General features: G+C 39.9%; 1 protein-coding gene across 3 annotated transcripts in view; it reads right to left on the bottom strand.

The window, feature by feature from the left end:
* The window catches only part of PRDM5 (PR/SET domain 5), a 209513-nt gene that overhangs the window by 174354 nt on the left and 12061 nt on the right, over positions 1-23098 (bottom strand). For all 3 annotated transcript variants that reach the window (XR_009563928.1, XM_030863957.2, XM_030863958.2), the window contains exon 2: positions 16662-16745. Coding sequence is in view for 2 of the 3 variants with exons in the window: in XM_030863957.2 (XP_030719817.1) it covers positions 16662-16745 (84 nt within the window). In the remaining variant the exon portion in view is untranslated. The remainder of the gene's footprint in view (positions 1-16661; positions 16746-23098) is intronic.

Below are 23098 nucleotides of genomic sequence, written 5' to 3'. Positions count from 1 at the left end.
AGGATTCCCAGCATTCTACAAGGCTTCTTAGGTGGTATTTTTCCACTAACATCTACACTAAGTGGTTCCATTTGGAATCTAAAACAAAATGTTATCATCCAGAAAAGAAAAACATTTGGTAAAGAAACTTTCTTGTTCCAAACACCTAAAAGGACTTCCATAAACAATAAAGAAAAATAACAGATTTTAAACAATTGAAAACATTTCTTCCAAAAACTAAAACACATTGGAAACCTGGTGCTGAATCAAATTCCCAAACAGCAGAACAGCTGTAATCACAAAATAACTGCAAAGAAAGAGAAAAACGTCTAAACAAAGTGTCCAGTTTAATATCTAGCCAATCGGCTTCTTTAAAAGCTGTATTTCACTCAAATCACCATATTCATGACAAAAGAAAAAAAAAATGTCTACAAAGTAGGCAAACCCAAGGTAGTAAAATACCAAGGGATCAACAGTTGTTTTTTTAACCCTTAAATTACATATTTTCTAAGAAGTCCAATGGTGAAAATAACTTATACACTTATTCAATATGTTCACTGAATGTGAATGATTAAATACTGACTACAAAACGAATCAAACTTTTAGCTAACTATATTTATGTTCCAGATACTCTGCTAAGACCTGGGGAGTAAAGATTAATAAGACAATGCACTGTCTTTGAAAGTTTACAGTGTAGTAGAGGACCCCATCCTCCCAGCCCCTTCACTCTCACTCTCCAACTGTCCTATCTCAGAAATGCTGTCCTGTCTCAGAAATGTCACCAACTTCCACCCATATGGCACAAGCCAAATACTTAAAAGTCATTCTGGACTTTTCTCTTTCAACACACAATTCATCAGAGTTAAGCCCTATCGGTGTTAGCTACCCCCAGTCTCCAATAACATACAACCAGAAGCCGACCACTTCTCACCAAATCCACTGCTAAGGCCCAAGTCCAGGTCACCATCAGATCACTCCTCCACTATAGCAACAGACTCCTGCCTGGTGTGTCTGCTCCCTCAAGCCTGTTCTCCACACAGCAGACACACTGCTCTTCTCAAGGCATGAACAGAATCACATCATTCTCCTAACTAAATCTTTTCTGTGGCTTCCTACTGCTGCTGTAATAAACCTCATAATCTGCCCTATAACTACCTCTCTAATGCCATGCCCTACCACTGGCCCATCATCATTAACCACTAGCTTCCCTGGCTTTGCTTTTGTCCTTTGAAATTCATTGCCACCTCTGCTACTCCCTGGGCTCTTATCCAGGTCTTCTTCATATGGCTGCACCCTCGTTGTGTAGGTCTCGGTACAACCTGACAGCCCAGCTAGATTGCTAAAGTAGAAACTCATGGCCAAGGCATTTTATCCCACTGTTTGTTCCTTTTTTTTAAGTAAGCTTTTTGTGGAAGTATAATACAACAACAACAAAAAAAAAGAGAAACTGTAAGTGCACAGCTCAATGAATTCTCACAAAGTAAACACAACAGACTCACAAACTAGCACACAAAGAAACAGCACCCCAGAAGTCTGCCCAGGTCCCTACTTCCCCAGTCACTAAGTAACCACAACCCTGATTTATAAATTACCTTTACCAGGTTTTGAACTTTATATAAACAAAATCATACAATACGAATTCATTTGTCTCCAGCTTCTTTCACTCAGTGTTATGTTTCTGAGATTCACCCATGTTGTTAAGCATAGCTGTAATACATTCATTATCATAAAGCTTTATAATCTTCCATTTCATGAATATGCATTTGTACAGTTTGAGACAACTTCCCATGGTGTTGCTATGAAAGTTCTTGTACAAATCTTTTAGTAAATATATGAACGCAATTCTACTAGGAATATGTCTAATGGAATTGCTGTATTGCATCATACGCAGATACTCAGCTCTAGTTTTCCAAAGTGCCTGTACCGATTTAAAAACCCAGCATTCGCATATGAGAGTTTCAGATAATTCTTGTAAATATTTGACATTATCTGTCTTTTCAATTTTAGTCATTCTGGTGACTATATCATGGTTTGCATTTCCAAGATGACCATCTTTTCACAGTTACTGACCATTTAGATAACTTCTTGTGTGAAGTGCCCGTTCAAGTGTTTGGCCCATTTTTTTTTTAATCGATTTGTAGTTTTTAATATATTCTGGATACAAATTCTTTTTGAGACAAATACATTACCAATATCTTCTCCCCCTCAGTTATTTGCTTTTTCATTCCCTTTATGGTATTTACTGTTCTCCAATTTATCATTTTGCCCTTCACACAGTGCTTATTATTTCTTATTTAAGAAACCTCCACCTAACCTAAGATTATGGTATTCAACATTTTCCTCTAAAGGTTTACTGTTTTTACCTGACATATTTACATTTATAATCGTATTAAACTGACCTTTTTATATATGATGTGAGTTAGGGATAAAGTACCTTTTTTCCATAAGAAAATTATTTTGACCTGACACTATTATTGAATATGCCATCCTTTCCCCACCATGTTGTTAATGACATTTTTGTCAAAAGTAATGTCTTTTTGTCTATCCTTGTGCCAGTATAACAGTATTAAACTATAATTCCTTTATAATATGCCTAAGTCCTCCAGTTCTGTTCTTTCACTTTAAGGCTGCCTTGGTAATTCATGACCCCTCGGATTTTCGCATAAATTTTAGAATCAGTTTCCACCAAAAGATGAAAATAAAAATAAAAACGTGCTAGAATTTTTAATGAGATTGCACCTTTTTGTTTTTTGTGGTTTTTTGCGGTACGCGGGCCTCTCACTGTTGTGGCCTCTCCCGTTGCGGAGCACAGGCTCTGGACGCGCAGGCTCAGCGGCCATGAATCACGGGCCCAGCCGCTCCGCGGCATGTGGGATCTTCCCGGACCGCGGCACGAACCCGTGTCCCCTGTATCGGCAGGCGGACTCTCAACCACTGCGCCACCAGGGAAGCCCGAGATTGCACCTTTTGAAATCAATTGACTTGTGCTTTATGACTCAGCATATGGTTAATTTTGGTACGTGTTCCATGTGCATTATTTGATGAACTATCATTGGTTACTATGTTCTGTATATGTCAATTAGACCACGTATGTTAATTATATTGATCAGGTTATCTTTCTATCCTTTCCAGTTTTATCTTCCTGCTTACTCCATCAGCAGTTGAGAAAGATGTGCTTAAGTCTTCCATCTGGATTGCTTTCACAGTTGGAACATGTACATCGTCTAGTGTATAGACCATCTTTATTTTTAGTAATGCCTTTTCCTTAAAGTCCACTTTGTCAAATACTAGTAAGGTTACACCTGATTTCTTTCCATTTGTACTGGCACAATATATCTTTTTCCATCTTCTATTTTCAGGCTTTCTTTGTCTTTATATTTTAAAACAACCCAATCCAAAAATGGGCAGAAGACCTAAATAGACATTTCTCCAAAGAAGATATACAGAGTGCCAACAAACACATGAAAGAATGCTCAACATCACTAATCATTAGAGAAATGCAAATCAAAACTACAATGAGATATCATCTCACACCAGTCAGAATGGCCATCATCAAAAAATCTAGAAACAATAAATGCTGGAGAGGGTGTGGAGAAAAGGGAACCCTCTTACACTGTTGGTGGGAATGTAAATTGATACAGCCACTGTGGAGAACAGTATGGAGGTTCCTTAAAAAGCTACAAATAGAACTACCATATGACCCAGCAATCCCACTACTGGGCATATACCCTGAGAAAACCATAATTCAAAAAGAGTCATGTACCAAAATGTTCATTGCAGCTCTATTTACAATAGCCCAGAGATGGAAACAACCTAAGTGTCCATCATCGGATGAATGGATAAAGAAGATGTGGCACATATATACAATGGAGTATTACTCAGCCATAAAAAGAGACGAAATTGAGCTGTTTGTAATGAGGTGGATAGACCTAGAGTCTGTCATACAGAGTGAAGTAAGTCAGAAAGAGAGAGACAAATACCGTATGCTAACACATATATATGGAATTTAAGAAAAAAAAAATGTCATGAAAAACCTAGGGGTGAAACAGGAATAAAGACACAGACTTACTAGAGAATGGACTTGAGGCTATGGGGAGGGGGAAGGGTAAACGGTGACAAAGCAATAAAGAGGCATGGACATGTATACACTACCAAACGTAAGGTAGATAGCTAGTGGGAAGCAGCCGCATAGCACAGGGAGATCAGCTCGGTGCTGTGTGACCGCCTGGAGGGGTGGGATAGGGAGGGTGGGAGGGAGGGTGACGCAAGCGGGAAGAGATATGGGAACATATGTATATATATAACTGATTCATTTTGTTGTGAAGCTGAAACTAACATACCATTGTAAAGCAATTATGCTCCAATAAAGATGTTTAAAAAAAAAAAAAAAAATAAGGGACATTGGTTGGTTTGGGGATCCAATCCATTAATAACAGTGTTTTAGTGGAAGCACTTAACCCACTTAAATTTTATATAAATATTAATCTAGTTGGATGTATAGATACAATTTTGGTATTTACTTTCTATATGACCCAGTTCTTTTTTCCTCACTTCTTGCCTGGCTTTTTTCATTAATAAAATTATCTTATCAATTATCTCATTTTCCTTTTCTTGTTAGTTACAACAATCTTCTACTATTATTTTAGATAATTTAGTTAGATAAATTTACCTGATAATGCTAGAACCTCGAAACGCCTTAATTCCATTTGCTTCCCTCCTGCCTTTCAAATTGTTCTACCATTATATAAATTGTGTATGTTCTTAAACTCACGAATCATTACTATAATTGTTTAGTACCATCAATGTTTATGTTTACTCACCCATATATTTACCCTTTGTTGAGCTTTGCCCTGTTCTGAATTTCTGAGTTTCCATCAGGATTCATTTTTCTTCTCCCAGAAGAGCTACCTTTACTTTAGTATTTCTTTTGGTGCAGGTCTGCTGGGTTTCGCTTGTCTGAAAACATCTTTAATTTTTTTTTAACAGTATGACTTATTAAACAAATTTGTAAGGTCTGAAATTTATGTTGTCAAAATACACACTTTAATGCCATTATCTTTTCAAATTTGTTTCTGCCCCATTCTCTCTCTCCTCTCCTACCAACACTCAAATGCCCTAACATCTCAAACCCATCCTCTCCTCACTCAATTCCATTTTATTAGATTTTTTTTAACAAAGTGCATGTACATGGTGATAATGTTAAATGCCCATATTACATAGAGTCACAATGTAATCTCTGAGCACTTTAAAAAAGTAAAAATCAAGAATTTTAAGCACAAGGAAGATGAAGCACCCTCCAGCTTCTGGCAGAACAAAGGGAGAAAATTTTCTTCTTCCCCACAGTGCATGGTGATGTGTTAACTCCACATCCCTACTTTCACATTTTTTGAGACAAGAAGGGATAAAAAGGAACTTGAATCAGAAATGTGCAGAGGGACTTCCCTGGAGGTCCAGTGGTTAAGACTTCGCCTTCCAATGCAGGGGGTATGGGTTCAACCCGGGATCTGGGAGCTAAGATCCCACATGCCTCGTGGCCAAAAACCAAAACATAAAACAGCAGCAATATTGTAACAAATTCAATAAAGACTTTAAAAACGGTCCACATCAAAAAACAAAAAACTTAAAAAAAAAAGAAATGTGTAGAGATTTTTCCCCATTGTATTTTGCTCAAGACAGTCTCCCACAAAGTAAGTGGGCAATCTCTTTATTATATGAGACAAAAAAAAATAAAGAAACCTCATTAGGATGAGAGAACTAAGCATAAGAGGGAAAAAACTGGAAATGGCACCTTGCTCAAGAGAATATAAAAAATTTTTAAATAAAAGGAACATTGGAGTCTATTAGTATTCTTTTAGTCATCTTCCTCTTCAACCTTCCTTCTTCTTCCACATCATCACCATCTTCATCTTCTCTTTCACCTTCAGCCTCTTCATCATCAACATGTACCAAGTCTCCTTCATCATTATGAACATCAGCTGCTTCTCCTTCTCCTTCTTTATCATCAATAGGTTCAACAGATATGGCCAAATATCATCTTTGATGAACTCTCTTAATTTGCATGCACCTGCACCCATATCATCAGTGAACAAGGTGAAGAATGTCTGAGATTTTTTTCATGCTACCTCTTCAAGACAGCTTTATTTTGTGTCTGACATAAACATTTCATCAGGTCCTTCCCAGATTCCCATTTGATTTCAGTCAACATTGAAGATGGGTTGCCACTCTTACTGAGATAAAATGAGTTGCAAAGCAGCTTATTTTAAAGCAAGGATTATTAGCAAAATTAAAACATGTTTGTAATATGATTTAATATCTTCAAATTCTGTCACTTCAGTTGAGAAAATAATTCAGCATCTCTTCATTCTCATCCCCAAGCCAGGGAGTCATCAGCACATGGTCAGCAAACATTGCCCATAAATTTGGGATCTGGAGATCAATTATGACCTCCTCTGAAGAGTTTGCAGAGTTTGTTAACACTTTTGTTATATTTGAAAATTTCCTCACTGGTTGTTTGTAAAGTCTGTCAATTTCAATTTATACAATATGTGTGTATCTAAATGCTTCCTATTGTTCTTTCCCCCCCTTCAGCGACTCCAGAGTAGCAAATTTTTCTTCTGGCTGGGATCTGGACATAGTCTTTGTTTCCAAATTTGAAGAGTGAGTGAAGACACGGTTGAGGCTAATGCTGTGAAGCAAATCCAAAGCACAGTCACACAGGGAGATGACCACATCTGAAGAGGCCCAGAGAACTATACCTTCATTTTAAAATATTTTTGCTGGGTATAGAATTCTAGATTGGCAACTATTTTCTATTACCTTAAAGATATATTTCAGTTGTTGACTATCTTTACTACCTTTTTTTTTATCTTTTCTGTTAAAAGGCAGCTATCAGTCTTATTGTTTCATTTTTGAAGGTACTGTCTCTTTTTTTTCTGCCTGCTTTAAAGATTGTCTTGGTTTTCCATAGTTGTACTAAGATATACCTGAGTGTGGCTTTCTTTATAGGAGTGCTGCTTGAGGCTCACAGAGCTTCAATTCATCAGGTAATGTTTTTTAACAGTTCTGGAAAATCTCAGCCATTATTGCATCGAATTTGCTTCTTCCCCATTTTCTCCCTCTTCTCCTTCAAATGCTAAATGATCCTAATGTTACAGATACATTAGATGTATTCACTGTCTCACATATTTATTTTTAGTCTCTGTGCTTCATTTTCAATATTTTCTATTGACTTCTTTTCCTCTTCACTAATCCTGTCTTTTGCTTGTCATATCTAGTATCTAATTCAAACACTGAGCTCTCAATTTCAGTTCATATATTTTTCTTGTCTAGAATCTCCATTTGGCATTTATACCTCCCAATTTTTTAATAAAATTCTCCATCTTTTCATCTGTTTGGTTCATTTTTTTCTTCCATTTGCTAGAACGTATCAATCATGTTCATTTTAGAGTCCTCATCAGCTAACTCCAATCAATACCTGAATCTTAGGTCAGTTTCCGTTGCCCGGCTTTTCTCATGGTTTTAGTCACATGGTCCTATCTCTTAGCATCTAGTCAATTTCTATTAAATGCTGGATGCTGTGTAGTAAAAGAACTTTAGAGGACCCAGATATTATATTTCTCCAGGGTAGGCTCACCCCAACCTCTGCCTGGCAGAGTGGAATCTGTTCACTGCAAGCTAATCAAGCAGTGAGCTGATTCAAAGCTGGCTGCAGCTGTGGCAGGCTTCGGCGGGCCTCAGTTGATCCTACTCCTACAGCACCACCCTACAGTGCTTCCACGTGAAAAGTAGGATGTGCACTGCGAGGCCCTCCACAGCAACATGAGCCTGTAGAACACTCTGCCTTTCAGAAGTTTGTGGTTTAACTTTACGGCCGCCTCTCATGCAGCTTCATAACTCCGCAAATGTCTCGAGTAGGAGACAGCAATGTTTTTGAGTTCCTTTGGGTCTCCAGTATTGTCACTCCAACTTCTCAAGACTGCCAAAAGCTCTACCTGTTTCTCTGTGCTCAAACACTAACCTCTACTTGGACTGAGGTCAAATGTTCAGCCTCTTGCCCGTATCCAGAATCAGCAAAGCTCTGACCACTTCCTCAAGAAAAAAAAAGGCTATAGATGATTGATTCATCTGTTCAAAGTTTTCTCCTCTCTGGAATCACAGTACTCTAGTACTCTGCTTTAACAGCTCTCTGATGGCCTTACACAAATCACTTTTATGTTTAACCTGTCTTTTGTAGCTGCTCTCAGCAGCAGTATCAATGGGTTCAAGTTCTTATCTGAGATAAGTTTTCTTGCCCTGTTTTATTTTCTTTATACCCGTATCACTATCTTTCTTTATAGTACTCATTAAAGGTGTTTTATGTCTATCTTTCCCTGCTGAAACATAAACTCCAAGACAGCAAAAGCTTTACTAGATCCTCACGGCGAAATCAGACTAAAGATGGTCCGACCCTAGTATCCTTCCTCTTTCTATCATGTTTCACTTACCCTGCCTATTTCTGTTTTGTAAAGAATTCCAGGGCTTCCCTGGTGGCGCAGTGGTTGAGTCCGCCTGCCGATGCAAGGGACACGGGTTCGTGCCCTGGTCCAGGAGGATCCCACATGCCGCGGAGCGGCTGCACCCATGAGCCATGGCCGCTGAGCCTGCGCGTCTGGAGCCTGTGCTCCGCAACGGGAGAGCCCACAACAGTGAGAGGCCCGTGCACCGCAAAAAAAAAAAAAAAAAGAAAAAAAGAATTCCAAAGAGCCTCATCATTTCTCAGTATGAGAAACGAGAAAGGCTAATTCTACACATATATATTCTCAGCAAAGAACTATTACTCCACCTTTCCATGTGTCCTCACTTTTTCCTCCATGAGAGAGAGAAATTAGAGTAAATATACTTTGGGTTTCTCTCCTTCATGGTTCCTTCTCTTTATCTAATTGTTAAGACCCTGACAGTCACTCCTTTCCGTGCCCAGCCCCCTGCTGTGCATTAAGCAGACCCGCCATCAGACTCAGGGTGTGCCTTCCACAGCAGACTGCAGACCTGTCTCTCTCTCCCATGCTCTCTGAGATGCTGCAAACTGAACCTGTGAGTCAGGCCACAATTCTCCAATGGCTGATGGACAAATATACTCGGAACTCCTCTGCAGGCCCAACTCCTGCCACAAAGACCAAGATTTAAGAAGCAGAGTATCAAGTACCGACTCTGTACACTTCTGGAACAAAGGGAAAGATTCAAGAAGCGGAGTATAGGCAGCGATCCAGATGGTGGTGTAGTAGGACGTGAAGCTCAACTTCTCCCACAAATACATCAAAGATATGTCTACATGTGGAACAATTCCCACAGAATATCTAACTCAACACTGGCAGAAGACCTCAGACTACTGAAAGGGCAAGAAAATCTCCGTGTAACTGGGCCGGAAAAAAAAAAAAAAAAGAGAGAGCGAGAAAGGAATCAGGACAGGACCTGCACCCTTGGGAGGGAGCTGTGAAAGAGGAAAGGTTCCTTCACCTTGGGAAGCCCCCTCACTGGCAGGTAGATCGGCCGGGACAGAAGGGGAGCATCAGACCCTCGGAGGAGAACTTCAGCAGCCGGTTTGCGGCAGCCAGAGCAGAGGGAGAACTGCACAGACGGTCAGTGCCGCAGTCCTGCACCCCCCAGCCTGACACGTGCTGGCAAGGGCTGGGTGCTGGAACTCGGGCTTCGGAGATCAGAACTGGGGAGAGTACTGGGGATGGCTGTGTGGAAATAGCCACGGGGGTGGGGAATCCAGTGCGACTGCAACGAAGGGTTTATGCGGAGAAAGCCTGGGTCACCTTATCGGCCAGTCGCCATGGTTTGGAGGGTGCAGGAGAGAAGCGGATGAACCCGGGTTGCAGCCTTTCTCCCCGTGCACGTGCTCGCAGCGGGCAGGACACTGCCAACACGGGTTCCAGGGGCAGTCGCGAGCCACCACTGCTGCCCGCCCAGATGCCAGGAGTGGTTACGAGCCCCCCGCCACCGCCCTCGCAGACTCCAGGAGTGTCGGGGAGCCGCCTCGGCTCCCATCGTGTGTTCCAGGGACACGCCCGAGCCTCCACTGCCACCCCCTGCCCACCTCCCCCCCACCCCGGACTGAAAATCACCCGCGCGTCTGCACTTCCCCATCAAGGGGGTATCAACCAGCACACACTGAGGAAAGAGGTGACAGGCATTCCCACTAAGAACAGCCCTTGGGCCAAATATAGTAACCCACACAAGCTACACGGGGACGCCCAGACGTATGAACAGCCCTCCAGGACCACAGGAGACAACTGTTCCTCCTAAACTCACAGAGTAAGACAAATATATAAGTAAAACGAAAAAACAGAGGAACCACTCCCAGTTAAAAGACCAAGATAATTCCCCTGAAGGAACAAACAATGAAACAGACCTCTTCAGTCTAATAGACACTGATTTCCAAAAGGAGAGAATGAAAATACTGAAGGAATTAAGAAAGGCCATTCACGGAAATGCAGAGTTCTGGCAAAAGGAACAACAAACTATAAAGAGGAACCAAGGAAACTTAGAAAAGTCACTTGCAGAGACGGAAACTGAGCTAAAGGCAATGAATAGCAGAATGAATAATGCCGAAGAGTGAATAAGCGACCTGGAAGATAGAATAACAGAAATCACCCAATCAGGACAGCAGACAGAAAGCCAAATTAAAAAATAATAAAAAAAAAAAAATGAAAGCAATATAAGAGACTTGTGGGATAATATAAAGTATGCTAATCTATGCAAAATAGGGATCCAGAAGGGGAAAAAAGAGAAAAGGGGATCAAAAATGTATTGGAAGAAATTATGGCTGAAAACTTCCCAAACCTGAAGAAGGAAACAGATATCCAGGTACAGGAAGCACAGAGGGTCCCAAACAAGATAAACCCAAACAGACCTACACCAAGACATATTATAGTAAAAATGATGAAGGTTAAAGATAAAGAGAAGACGCTAAAGGCAGCAAGAGAAAAACAAAGAGTTAGTTACAAAGGAACCCCCAGAAGGCTATTAGCTGACTTCTCTACAGAAATGTTGCAGGCCAGAATGGACTGGCAAGATACTGTCAAAGTCCTGAAAGAGAAAAATCTGCAACCTAGGATACTCTACCCAGTAAGATCATCATTTAGAATAGAAGGAGATATAAAGAATTTCTCAGACAAGCAAAAACCAAAAGAATACAGCAGGACTTCCCCGGTGGTCCAGTGGTTAAGACTCTGCGCTCCCAATGCAGGGGGCCTGGGTTTGATCCCTGGTCAGGGAACTAGATCCCACCTGCAGCAATGAAGATCCCGTGTGCCGCAACTAAAGATCCTGCATGCCACAACAAAGATCACACATGAGGCAATGAAGATCCTGCGTGCTGCAACTAAGACCTGGCACAGCCAAATAATAAATATTTCTTTAAAAATAAAAAACATAAAGAAAAGAATATAGCGATACTAAACCTATCCTAAAGGAAATGGTGAAAGGTCTTCTCTAAACAGAGAAGAAGAATCTATAGGAAAGAGAAAATCACAATTGCAAAGTAAATCACTTAAGTAAGCTAGTACACAGATTATAAAAGAAAAATAGAAATTAAAAAATTTCTGTGAAAGTTATGACAACCACAGTGAACAGCAAAAGGATGAAACTGAAGATGTAAAAAAGGACATCAAAATCATAAATGTGGGGGAGGAGAGTAAGAAAATGTAGACTTTTTTTTTTCCCTAGAATATATTTGAGCCTATATGACCACCAGTCTAAGGCAAATAGAGATAGGAAGGGGTTAAACATACTTGAAAAACAGGGTAACCACAAATCAAAAACATAAAATAGATTCACAAAAACCAAAAAGAAGAGAACATAAGTATAATACAAAAGAAAATCATCAAACCACAAAAGGAAAAACAAAGAGAAAAAGAAAGGGACAAAGAAGAAATATAAAATCAACAGGAAAACAAGGTTTAAAATGGCAATAAATACGTATCTATCAATAATTACTTTAAATGTCAATGGACTAAATGCTCCAATCAAAAGACACAGAGTGGCAGACTCTGTGTCTTTTGATTGGATAAAAGAACAAGATAAAATACAAGAGATATTTGATAGATATACAAAAGTGGATTAAAAAAACAAGAGCTTACACAATATGCTGCCTACAAGAGACCCACTTTAGGGCAAAGGACACACACAGACTGAAAGTGAGGGGAGGGAAAAAGATATTTCATGCTACCGGAAATAACAAGAAAGCAGGGGTAGCAATACTCATATCAGACAAAATAGCCTTTAAAACAAAGGCCATAAAGAAAGATAAAGAAGGACACTACATAATGATAAAGGGATCAATACAAGGATTTTACACTCAGCACCCAAATACATAAAACAAATACTAACAGACGTACAGGAGAAATCAACAGGAATACAATAACAGTAGTAGGAGACTATAACACCCCACTCACATAGATGGACACAGCTTCCGGACAAAGAATTAATAAGGCAACAGAGATCCTAAATGATACAACAGAACAGTTAGATCTGATTTTTTCATGACATTACATCCAAAAAGAAACAGAATACATATACTCTTCAAGTACACATGGAACATTCTCTAGGACTGATGACATACTCGGGCACAAAACAAGCCTCAACAAATTTAAGAGTATAGAAATTATCTCAAGCATCTTTTCTGACCACAACAGCATGAAACTAGAAAGGCCAAGTTCTGAGAACTTACCAGGCCAGTTTCCACACAAAAACCTCTTGCAGACAATGCAAGAGGATGCTCTGGGAAAAGAAGGGAAGAGGCACTGCCAACAGAGCAGAGCCATTTGGAGCGTTCAAGAAAACACTGGATTCGTCAACAGCCCCTTTGGAATACTTGAATAATAGGCTGAGCAGGTGGCGATGAAAATGTACAATCTGTGCTGCAATCTACAGGTACCAAAACGTAAAGGTATGTGCTAGAATAAGAGCCCGTGCCTGCAGAGGTGGTATTTGAACTGTGCTTTGAAATACTGAAGAAAATATTATAGAAAGAGAAGATGTTGGAGATTTAAAAACAAAGGGTTGTTGAGAGCTTTAGCAACATTACGTGAACGGATTTTGGTCTTAGAGCAAGTCTGAGCAGGTAGACAGTGCAAGGAAATGTATCTCAAGCTCCAAACCATCTGGGAAAATACGCAAAAAGACTTCTAACTAAGGGAAGAATAGGCTACGATACAAACAACTGGGCACGTTCCATCAAATTATCAATGGGAAGCATTTACAGTGGAGCAGTGGTTTCCAAACTCAAGCTCTATAACTGGCCTGAGGCCTGAGAAATCCAGAAGTCTTTTGCTAATGCAGTTTATTTTAAAATAAAAGTAAAAATCTGAAGTATCAAGAAGGCTTAAGGACAGAGGAGACTGAGTCTCTTCAGACCCCAATCTCAAATCCTGGTGGCCAACACAGAACGAGGCTGAGGTGCTGTTTAATGCTCTGAACCAGTGGGCATCGGTGAGTGCCAAGCTGCACCTCTGGGGGGACGGGGGAGGATGCAACAGACGATGATAGCGCTCCCTGATGAAACCCTCAGGTGCCTCTATACCCCGTCCCAAACTAACAGGGGCTCACACACACCAATAGGTGCAATCCTCACTGTTACCTCCAAGTTCTTTGGTGTTAAATGGCCACCTAGGGGCCCTTGGCCTTGTCCACCAGGACTACTGGCACCACAAGTGCAAATATAAACTGAGAAAGAGCTATGCCATGTGCTCTCTCACAGGCATCATTTTCCAAACACTACCCCCAGTACCCAGCTTATGTTCCATAACCATAAACACAGGTAACCACTGGCTTGAGGAGAAGGACCACACATTTGAGAGCTGCAGGTAGTTCGCTCTGGAGCTATGGGGCATATTAGAAATGACTTAACTAACCGGTCCCAATTTACCCACAGAGGAGGGAAGGCTCGTTATCTCCATTTGAGAAGGCTCAAAAGTTTCCAAGAAGAGAAGACTGTGGTAAGACCAGTCAACCTCCTTTCTCTGTGCACCTTCTGAATCCTGGCACCTCCAAAGTTAAAATAATAAAAAGGGACTTTAAGAATATAATTCAAGGCTGGGAAGCAGCTCTCCCAGTTTAACATAATAAGGAACAGGACTAAAGCCAGCAAGCGGTAAATCTTTGCCATTCGAAAGGTATTGACTGTTTTTCAAGTGCTCCCCCAGGAAGATATACCACTGAGAGTGTCTTCCCCTGCCCTGCCCGGCAGCACAACTGGACAGAGCAGAGACCGGCCGACAATCCACCCTGAAGACCAGACTCAGAGAAGGAAGAACTACAGGAGGGAGGGAAAAGGTGCATGAACTAAGGGGTCAAAGGGATCAAAGGTCTTAGGCGAAAAGAGCAGGCTTATAGGGGACAAGGAGACCTTCATCAAGACCCTTCTGAATTGTGTCAAAAGTACAACTATTACTTATTCAAAACACAAGCATAACATAAGAAGTAAAAGAAAATAAAGAATGGCAATCATTATGTGAATGTAACATTACCTGAACATAAAATGTATAAAATCAATAGCTCTTTGGGTGGTAAAGTGAGAGGACTAGGTATACCGGTATGTAAAAACAAATAATAATGTAAAGACATCAAAGAACCACAGGAATACATAATGCAAAACTGGATGAGCTACGGTAGCACTGTCAGCCTCTTTACGTTTCCTATATGCAAGTCTTTTTTTCAAAATAAAAATTATAATCATCATCTGCTTAGCAATGCATCATAAGCAGCTGTGCAAGACATTAACCTGACCACTACACTAAAATTCTCAGAGATAACAAAACAAATATCAAAAGTCATTAACAACCCCTTAAAATTGTTATTTTTATCATTTTCAACTTATTTAGGTTATCTTTTTTGTCACATAAATATTTGGCTTTTGAAAACCTTCACGGTAAAAAAAAAAATAACTGCTGAGAAAATTAAGATCTTACAGAAAAATAGTAAAAGCCGTTAAAAATATTTTCAGGTTTATAAAAATAAACAAAACAGCATACTAAAAGAAGGCAAATCAATAACATTTTCCACTTAAACTGTAGTGAAGACTATATTATGAATTTCCATTTTCCATCACCTGCACTTCAGAAATCTTTCAAGAACCTCAAGCAACCCCACTCCCTACATCAAGCAGTTTCAGCAATATGGTGATGCTTAAAAATGTATTTTCCTTGCAGATAATACATTATATGTTTCACGTGTCAATCTGGCTCGATGGTAGTACCCAGCTATTTAATCAAATAGTAATCTAGGTGTTGCTGTGACGGTGTTTTATAGACGTGGGTAACATCTACATTCAGTTGACTTTAAATAAAGGAGATTACTGTCAAAGCTGTGTGTGGCCTTCATCCAAACAAAGGCCTTAACGGCAAAAACTGAGGTTTGCCTGAGCAGTTCTGCCTCAAGACTGAAGCATCATCAACTCCTGTCTGAGTTTCCAGCCTACAGATTCCAACCCGCCACCCACACAATCCTGTGAGCCAATTCCTTGAAAACACACACACACACACACACACACACACACACACACACACACACACACACACACACACACACACACACACACACACACACACACACACACACACACACACACACACACACACACACACACACACCCATCCACTGGTTCTGTTTCTCTGGAGATCCTAACCGATAAATGCACATTCAGAGAGACATTTTATGTGTAGTTCTCCGTTTCAGTATTCTTTATCTTTCTGATTTTATGATCCTACTTCCCTTAGGCCCACCTATACCATCTCAGCTCCCACCCTCCTCATGGAACCCACCAAATAAAATTCTTGGGACTGAGTTTCCTTTTCCAAGTTTTTGTTTAACAATATCTACACCTCTGCTTTTCTATTTCCATCCCTCGGGCCCTTCTTTTTCTAAAGATTATGAAAGAACAGTAATGAAAACAACTGGCATAAACTAGGATGAAAATTCTCATAATATATAGATATACATTTGCATATACAAATTCCTGCAGCAAAGAGACTTCAGATTGCAAAAGACTATCTACAGTGTCATAGCTCCTTAACTATATGTTTTTAAAGGTAAGGTACATTTTAAGCTGGGATTTTCATTCCAACACAGAGCTCAGAAATGTTTCTGTGTGGGAGATCAGTTCAGTGCTTTGTGACCACCTAGAGCGGTGGGATAGGGAGGGTAAGATGGAGATGCAAGAGGAAGAGGATATGGGGATATATGTATACACACAGCTGATTCACGTTGTACAGCAGCAACTAACACACCATTGTAAAGCAATTATACTCCAATAAAGGTGTTAAAAAAAAAAAGAAATGTTTCTGGGCAATTAGCACTGCAATTGGAAAATAAAAGTTAAAGTATAATTTCATTTACAGAAATCAAATTCTAAATCCATAAAAAGAATGTGCTGATTTTGAAATCCAAACATCCTTGTTCATGGATAACTTCTTTTTTAATGATGAAGTATATAAACTTCAGAGTTACAGAAGAATTGTCTAGTTAGATATTTCAACAGTATTTTAATGCTAAACTTTCAAGGTATTCAGGTTCCTTAAAATTCAAACATTTCAATGCTTTGTCAACTGGAATCAATATCTATTAACTTAGCTTTATACATGCCTTAAATAGTACAAAGAAAAACATATTTTAAATATTTAAAACAACAATCACATGCTCACCTCCCACATCAACCTGTAATCCATATTTTCGTCCAAGTCTTCGGGCATTCTCTTCTCTCCAGCAAACGGTCCAAACTTTTCACCCTGAGTAGTAATGATTACATTGAAAAAGGATTAGTACAATAATCAATAATCAAGTTACTAAAATAAACTATTATTTCTCTTCTGGAAAAATTTTTTTCTCGAAAGCCTTATGCCCAATGATTGAGACGCATTTAAAATATTAATTTACCCAACACAAGATATTTACATATTTAAAATCTAACTTAATCTATTTTAGCCGAAGAGCCTAAATCCACAACACAGGAGCCAACAAGAAAGGGTTAAATCGCTCAACGTTTAAATTCGGACAAGGCTTGAACACTATACTTACATGTTTCAAACCTCTGTAGCCACTGGCAAGGGGTCTTAAAATGAGAAGCACTGAGTCTTGCCTGACTTCAGACAAGCCCACCAGGCAGAAAACCACCTGGTTTCCATAAAAATCATAAATTCGTCCCAATCATGAACAAGAAAGAAGTAGACTTGCCATCCTCAGAGGAAGACTGTTCATAAACAAAGTTTAAATTCTCCCGCCAATCTTTCAAACCACCAAGGGGGCACTCTACAAACCAGGGCTTCTCAAAGTGCGTACTTGAATCACCAGCATGAGAGTCACCAGCGTCGCTTATTACAAATTCAGAATCCTGTGCTTATTAAAATCAGAATCTCTGGGAGTGGGATGTGTGGAGCTGCATTTGGACAAGTTCCCAGGTGAGAGCTGCTGGCGGACACCAGTAGTGGCCCCGGCAGGGAGGGACCCGTGAGGCAGGGTGAAAGGGTAAGCAAAACTGTTCTCACAACTAAGGCAACCAAAGCAGGACTGGAGAGACAGAGAGGGTGGGATCACGCTTGTCCAGGCAGACGATCCACAGACGTGTGTGCAGAGAGGGTATGGGGTCACGCGTGCCCTCGCGAGCCTCCTCCAAACCTGCCTGTGACTATTCTACAGAAGAACCCTTCTCTTCGTTGGGAGGCGGACGAACTTTTTTTTTTTAATTTTTTTTTACATCTTTATTAGAGTATAATTGCTTTACAATGGTGTGTTAGTTTCTGCTTTATAACAAAGTGAATCAGTTATACATATACCTATGTTCCCATATCTCCTCCCTCTTGCATCTCCCTCCCTCCCATCCTCCCTATCCCACCCCTCTAGGTGGTCACAAAGCACCAAGCTGATCTCCCTGTGCTATGCGGCTGCTTCCCACTAGCTATCTATTTTACGTTTGGTAGTGTATATATGTCCATGCCACTCTCTCACTTTGTCCCAGCTTACCCTTCCCCCTCCCCATATCCTCAAGTCCATTCTCTAGTAGGTCTGTGTCTTTATTCCCGTCTTACCCCTAGGTTCTTCATGACCTTTTTTTTCTTAGATTCCATATATATGTGTTAGCATACGGTATTTTGATGAACGTTGTTAGGGGGAAAAATAACCACCAAAACAATGTTTCAAGGCATATAAATGACTTAATGAACAACAGAAAACCCAACTCCAGGCAACAGTCAAATGTTAAAACTTACAGGAATTACAACTAGCCCCTCATGTTACAGACAAAGAAAAGAGGTTCTGAAAAGCCACAAGTAATGGCAAAGCTTTGAAGACCTACTGTTTAATGTTAACTTGGAGGCAGAAAATGCTACAGAGATCCCTGAAATCAAGACGATAATCCTAAATAAACCAAAAACAAGTACACCAAAGAGACAGGGAGACCGCTTGGCTATTTCAGGCAACCTGGAAGACAGACCAGATATTAAGGTGTGTTTTTGGTAATACATTTGAGGATTTGGTATTAATGCATATATAGTCCAACTTTTCACTCCACTTTGTCATGTATTTAGCCTTTACCGACTACTGCAGAAGGAAATCATCTGAGTACACGCTTTCCAATGCAAGAGATCTACCCATGCCAGTCAGTTCCTCTTTGCAGTACAAATTTGGAGGAAATATAAAATTGTATCAATCAATTCAGCAGCATTCAAAGGACTGAAAAGAAAGGGATGGAAACCCAAGTAAATGCACTGGGCTTAGGGAAAAAAGCCTGCTTGTATGCAGGCCTAGGAAGATTATTAAAGGACTTACAGCTTTGAAAATTCAAAACAAGAATCAGGACTGTGAGTTTAAAGCCTTGCTATTAATAGTGAGCAATCACTCTATCATAAACTCTAACTATAATAAATACGGCTTTCAATTTTTTTTTTTCCTCAGCCAAGAAATCCATTTTGCATCTCAGCCCAGCATCTTCACATCTATGCAGCTGACAACACGGTGTGAACTGTGTGGGTCCACTTAAATGCAGGTATCTTAGTTACACCATCCTGGTGGGCTGAATGCACCAGAGTGGAAGAACCACAGGTGTGGAGCCAACCATAAATTCTGTGTGCATTTACCCCCATGTTGTTCAAAGGTCAAGTGTACCCAGAAACACACATAAAACGAACACGTAAATTTTTAAAAATAATACTACCCTTCCTCTGTACAATGTATTCCATACCGTCTACTCTATTTTACTTCACTTTTGAAAAAATACTAGTTTTGACCAATAAAGTTAATTTCATAACTCACCAATGGGTTGCAATCCAATATGAAAAACACTGACATAAAAACACAGATGGAGGAGATAAATTTCTAAGTATATTTGGCTTTCTCGATTTGGTAAAATTGCCTTCAAAGTACAACTAGTGAGTATACTGGGATGATGAGGCCAAATAAACTTGAGCTTCTGTGGCTGCAAGATTACAACAATATAAATAGTCAACTCTTAGTTATCCATACACTTGTGGTAAGAAACGCTGCAGATAATTAAAACAATTTATATTTGGTTTTTGATGAGGATTTTATAATTACTTGACCCACTCCAGGCCTTCCCCTAAAGATCCCAGCACTACTACCCACCCCCTTCTCTCTTTGTTCACTGTCATTTCTACTATACAAACAGCACTTTCTTATCATCACAGCTTTAATGTATACACTGCTTTGTTCACTAACCGCTTCCTATGATATTTCTAACCTAAGAGTAAGCCTCTGCTCTGCTGCCTCGGTAGGCTTCAAACCTGCTCGAGTAACATACCCACGAAAGGAAGATTTAGGGCACTCACCCATGGGTAATTTTTTTCTTTTAGATGAACCATATGATATTGCCAGTATTTGACCATTTTTGAGCTATAAAAATTTAAATTTTTCATAGGATTCATTATAAGTTACATATACATGTGCATGAGCATATTAAATACCTAAAGTGAGGTTCATAATTAATGGTAGGAAGGAAACTAACGTTTCAAACTATCTTCTTGAAAATTTCTAGTTGACTTCCTATCATCATTGGTTTTATTTTTTGTGATTTAGCTGAAGATCTCATACTAGCAGCAGAAAAACTATCAACTCTACCATTTCCTTGCTGTTAATGTGCTTCAGCATCATTATTACCTTCAACCTGTGACTATGTTACAAAACACCTTCCAAGAATTCTTCACTTCTAACAATCTGAACAGTCACTATCTCAAATGCTTACAAGGTGAGGCAGGAAAGCAGCACATTAGACAACAAACATGTGAAGGACACATTAGGGAGTGGCCAGGAGGCGAGCTGGAGGGGCATGCCCTTTTGAAAAGCTTTTTAACTCCAACTGCCTGTTGCTGTATCACAGGGGGAGCCCAATGTTGCCAGATACCTGCAAATATTTTAGTGAGGCTGACAACTCAAAAATTTGTTTGTGAAATCACTACTATTCTACATTGGCAATGAATTTCAAGTTTTCAAAATTCTGCGCAGATCCAATAAAAGGCGATTGTAAGATAAATTCAACCTGTAGATACCAAATGTCCAAGTCAAACTCACTTCTCAGACTGGCCCAATGCCGAGCCTACAGTGGTGCTTCTTTGCTGTTTCTAAAAAATGCAGATAAACATCCATTCAATTTGGGACCCACTGGACTAGACAATAACTTTTAATGAAAAATGTACGATTGCAAACATGTGGGCCATTTTCTCTCATTTTGATTAATATTATTAGCAGGAATTTGAAACCAAGAGTTACTGCAGATATCTCTCTTAGAATAATGGGAAAAGCACTACCTGAGCACTCCAGGGATCTGGATCCTAATCCTGGCTCTGCCACTAATTATCTGTGACACATTAGGATGTCACAAACTTGTGAGCTTCAGTTTCCTCACCTATAGAACTGAGAAATTTGGATTAGCTGTTTTCTAAGATTCCTTCTAGCTCTCAAATCCTATCAGAGAGAGCTTCCACAGACCAAATTTAGAACAATTTGGGGATCAAAGAGAACAAGAGTATAATTGATTGAAACACATTAACAAATTCTTAAGGCCACAATGATTGCTAGAGAGAGGGAAAAAAAGAATTTTTTAAATGTCTCATTTGCTGGCATAACAGCTTACTGAAATTAATAAAGAGGAAGAACTAAGCATCTTGTCCTATCTTTCAACAATTACGCTACTTCGGGATAAGCAGACAGCAGCAAACGATGAAGGACAGCTCTTCTTTACAGAGGAATGCTAACTTATAAATAAAGGAGGAACATTCAAGTGAAATCCCCATTTTGAAATCCCTAATAATGTAAGTGATTCAGGGAAGGATTATCAATGGATGCTAAAACCATCAGGTAAAAGGTTGATAGTAAAATAAGTATTCATACACTATCAGCTCACAGATTACCAGTTAAGCACAAATTATCTTTACAATGGAAAAGTTACGTTAACCCGGTGCTGGTATTACTCAGGGAAAAACCAGATATTATATGCCCTCTGCTAAAACGCAGTATGAAGTAAATCATTCTAGCCCTTCATTCCCCAGCGTCTGCCATAGGGAAGTGACAGGAGTGTTTGCTAAACTCTCCAGGCACCTCCAGAGGCCAAAGGGCGAGTGAACATGCACAGAACTCTTCCCGCTTGTCCTGCCTCTCACCCAGCGCCTGGGGAGATCCTGCTACCTAGGAAGAGCGCACATGGATAAAACACATCGAGAGAGGGAGGGGAGGCTTCCTATGTTCCCTCCTGTCTCCCACTGCCAAAACTGCACTATCTTCTGCAACATAAAGAGTATCCAGAGGGTAGAGAGAAGCGTTTAATACACAATGTCAGTGTGTTTCAAAAAAAAAAAAAAGTAAAATAATCTATATCTAACTCTTCAGATGACAAGAAATACATAAGATAGAGGAACATTAAATAATGTGCCTTGGAAAACCATCAGATAAATCCAGATTGTGAGATACACCACAAACAATTAGCTTGATCTCTTCAGAAAGTAACTGTTATTTTTTTAAAAAAACGGTATGGAAACAGGGAAACTGTTAAACAGAGATTTAATAGACATAACCAAGTATAATAGGTGGTCCTTGAGGATCCTGGTTCGAAAATAAACAGCTATGAAAGCATTCTGGGGCTTCCCTCGTGGCGCAGTGGTTGAGAGTCCGCCTGCCGATGCAGGGGACATGGGTTCGTGCCCCGGTCCGGGAAGATCCCACGTGCCGCGGAGCGGCTGGGCCCGTGAGCCATGGCCGCTGGGCCTGCGCGTCCGGAGCCTGTGCTCCGCGGCGGGGGAGGCCACGGCGGTGAGAGGCCCACGTACCGCAAAAAAAAAAAAAAAAAAACATTCTGGAGGCACGTGGAGTAATTTGAATATGGGCTGGAATTAAAAGACATTAGGAAATCACTATTATTTTTGTTGGATGTTAAAATGACAGTATGGCTACTTAAGAAAATGTCCTTATGCTAAAATATGGAGGAATGAATTGTCATAATATCTATAATTTACTTTGACATGGTTCAGCAAATAAAAAATATATACATATAGATGAAATAAGTTATATTCAAGTGAATCAATCTGCAGTTGAATCATTTATATGTAAAATAATGATGTTTTTCACAGAAGGAGTCTAGAGTCCTCACTTAGAACGTAATTATATTTCAGTGCTAAGGTACTATGCTTGTGTGTGCTCTTGCAATACAAGTAGGCCATCAATAAAGTACATTTCCAAAAAGTTCAATATGAAAAATATCCAATCTTCTTTCCCTACTAAGACTGCCCAGGTAGAGACAAGTTGCTTCCCTATATCCATCCTCCTTAGTACTAGAATGCTGACCTTGTTGCGGGTACTAATGTATCCAGGTAGAAAAACGACGTTACCAGTTCCCCATTTAGACAGAGAAGACAGCTAACAACATGGAAGCAGAAATCACTGTATGAACTTACTACAAAAGCTCTTAAATGAGAGCTAAGTCAGGAGGTACACCCTAATGCCTTGGTTACTTCCTCTTTCTCCTCACCGGGAATCAAAGCATGATAGCTGGGGCTAAAGGAGCCATTTTGAGGCCGAGAGAACTGCAAAGACTTCCACCCTGACATTTTGAGCCACTGAACTGATAGCAGCAAATGCCCAC

This window comes from Globicephala melas, chromosome 5 (assembly GCF_963455315.2).
Source record: "Globicephala melas chromosome 5, mGloMel1.2, whole genome shotgun sequence".
NCBI classification, from domain to species: domain Eukaryota; kingdom Metazoa; phylum Chordata; class Mammalia; order Artiodactyla; family Delphinidae; genus Globicephala; species Globicephala melas.
This window is presented reverse-complemented; position numbering and strand designations above follow the sequence as displayed.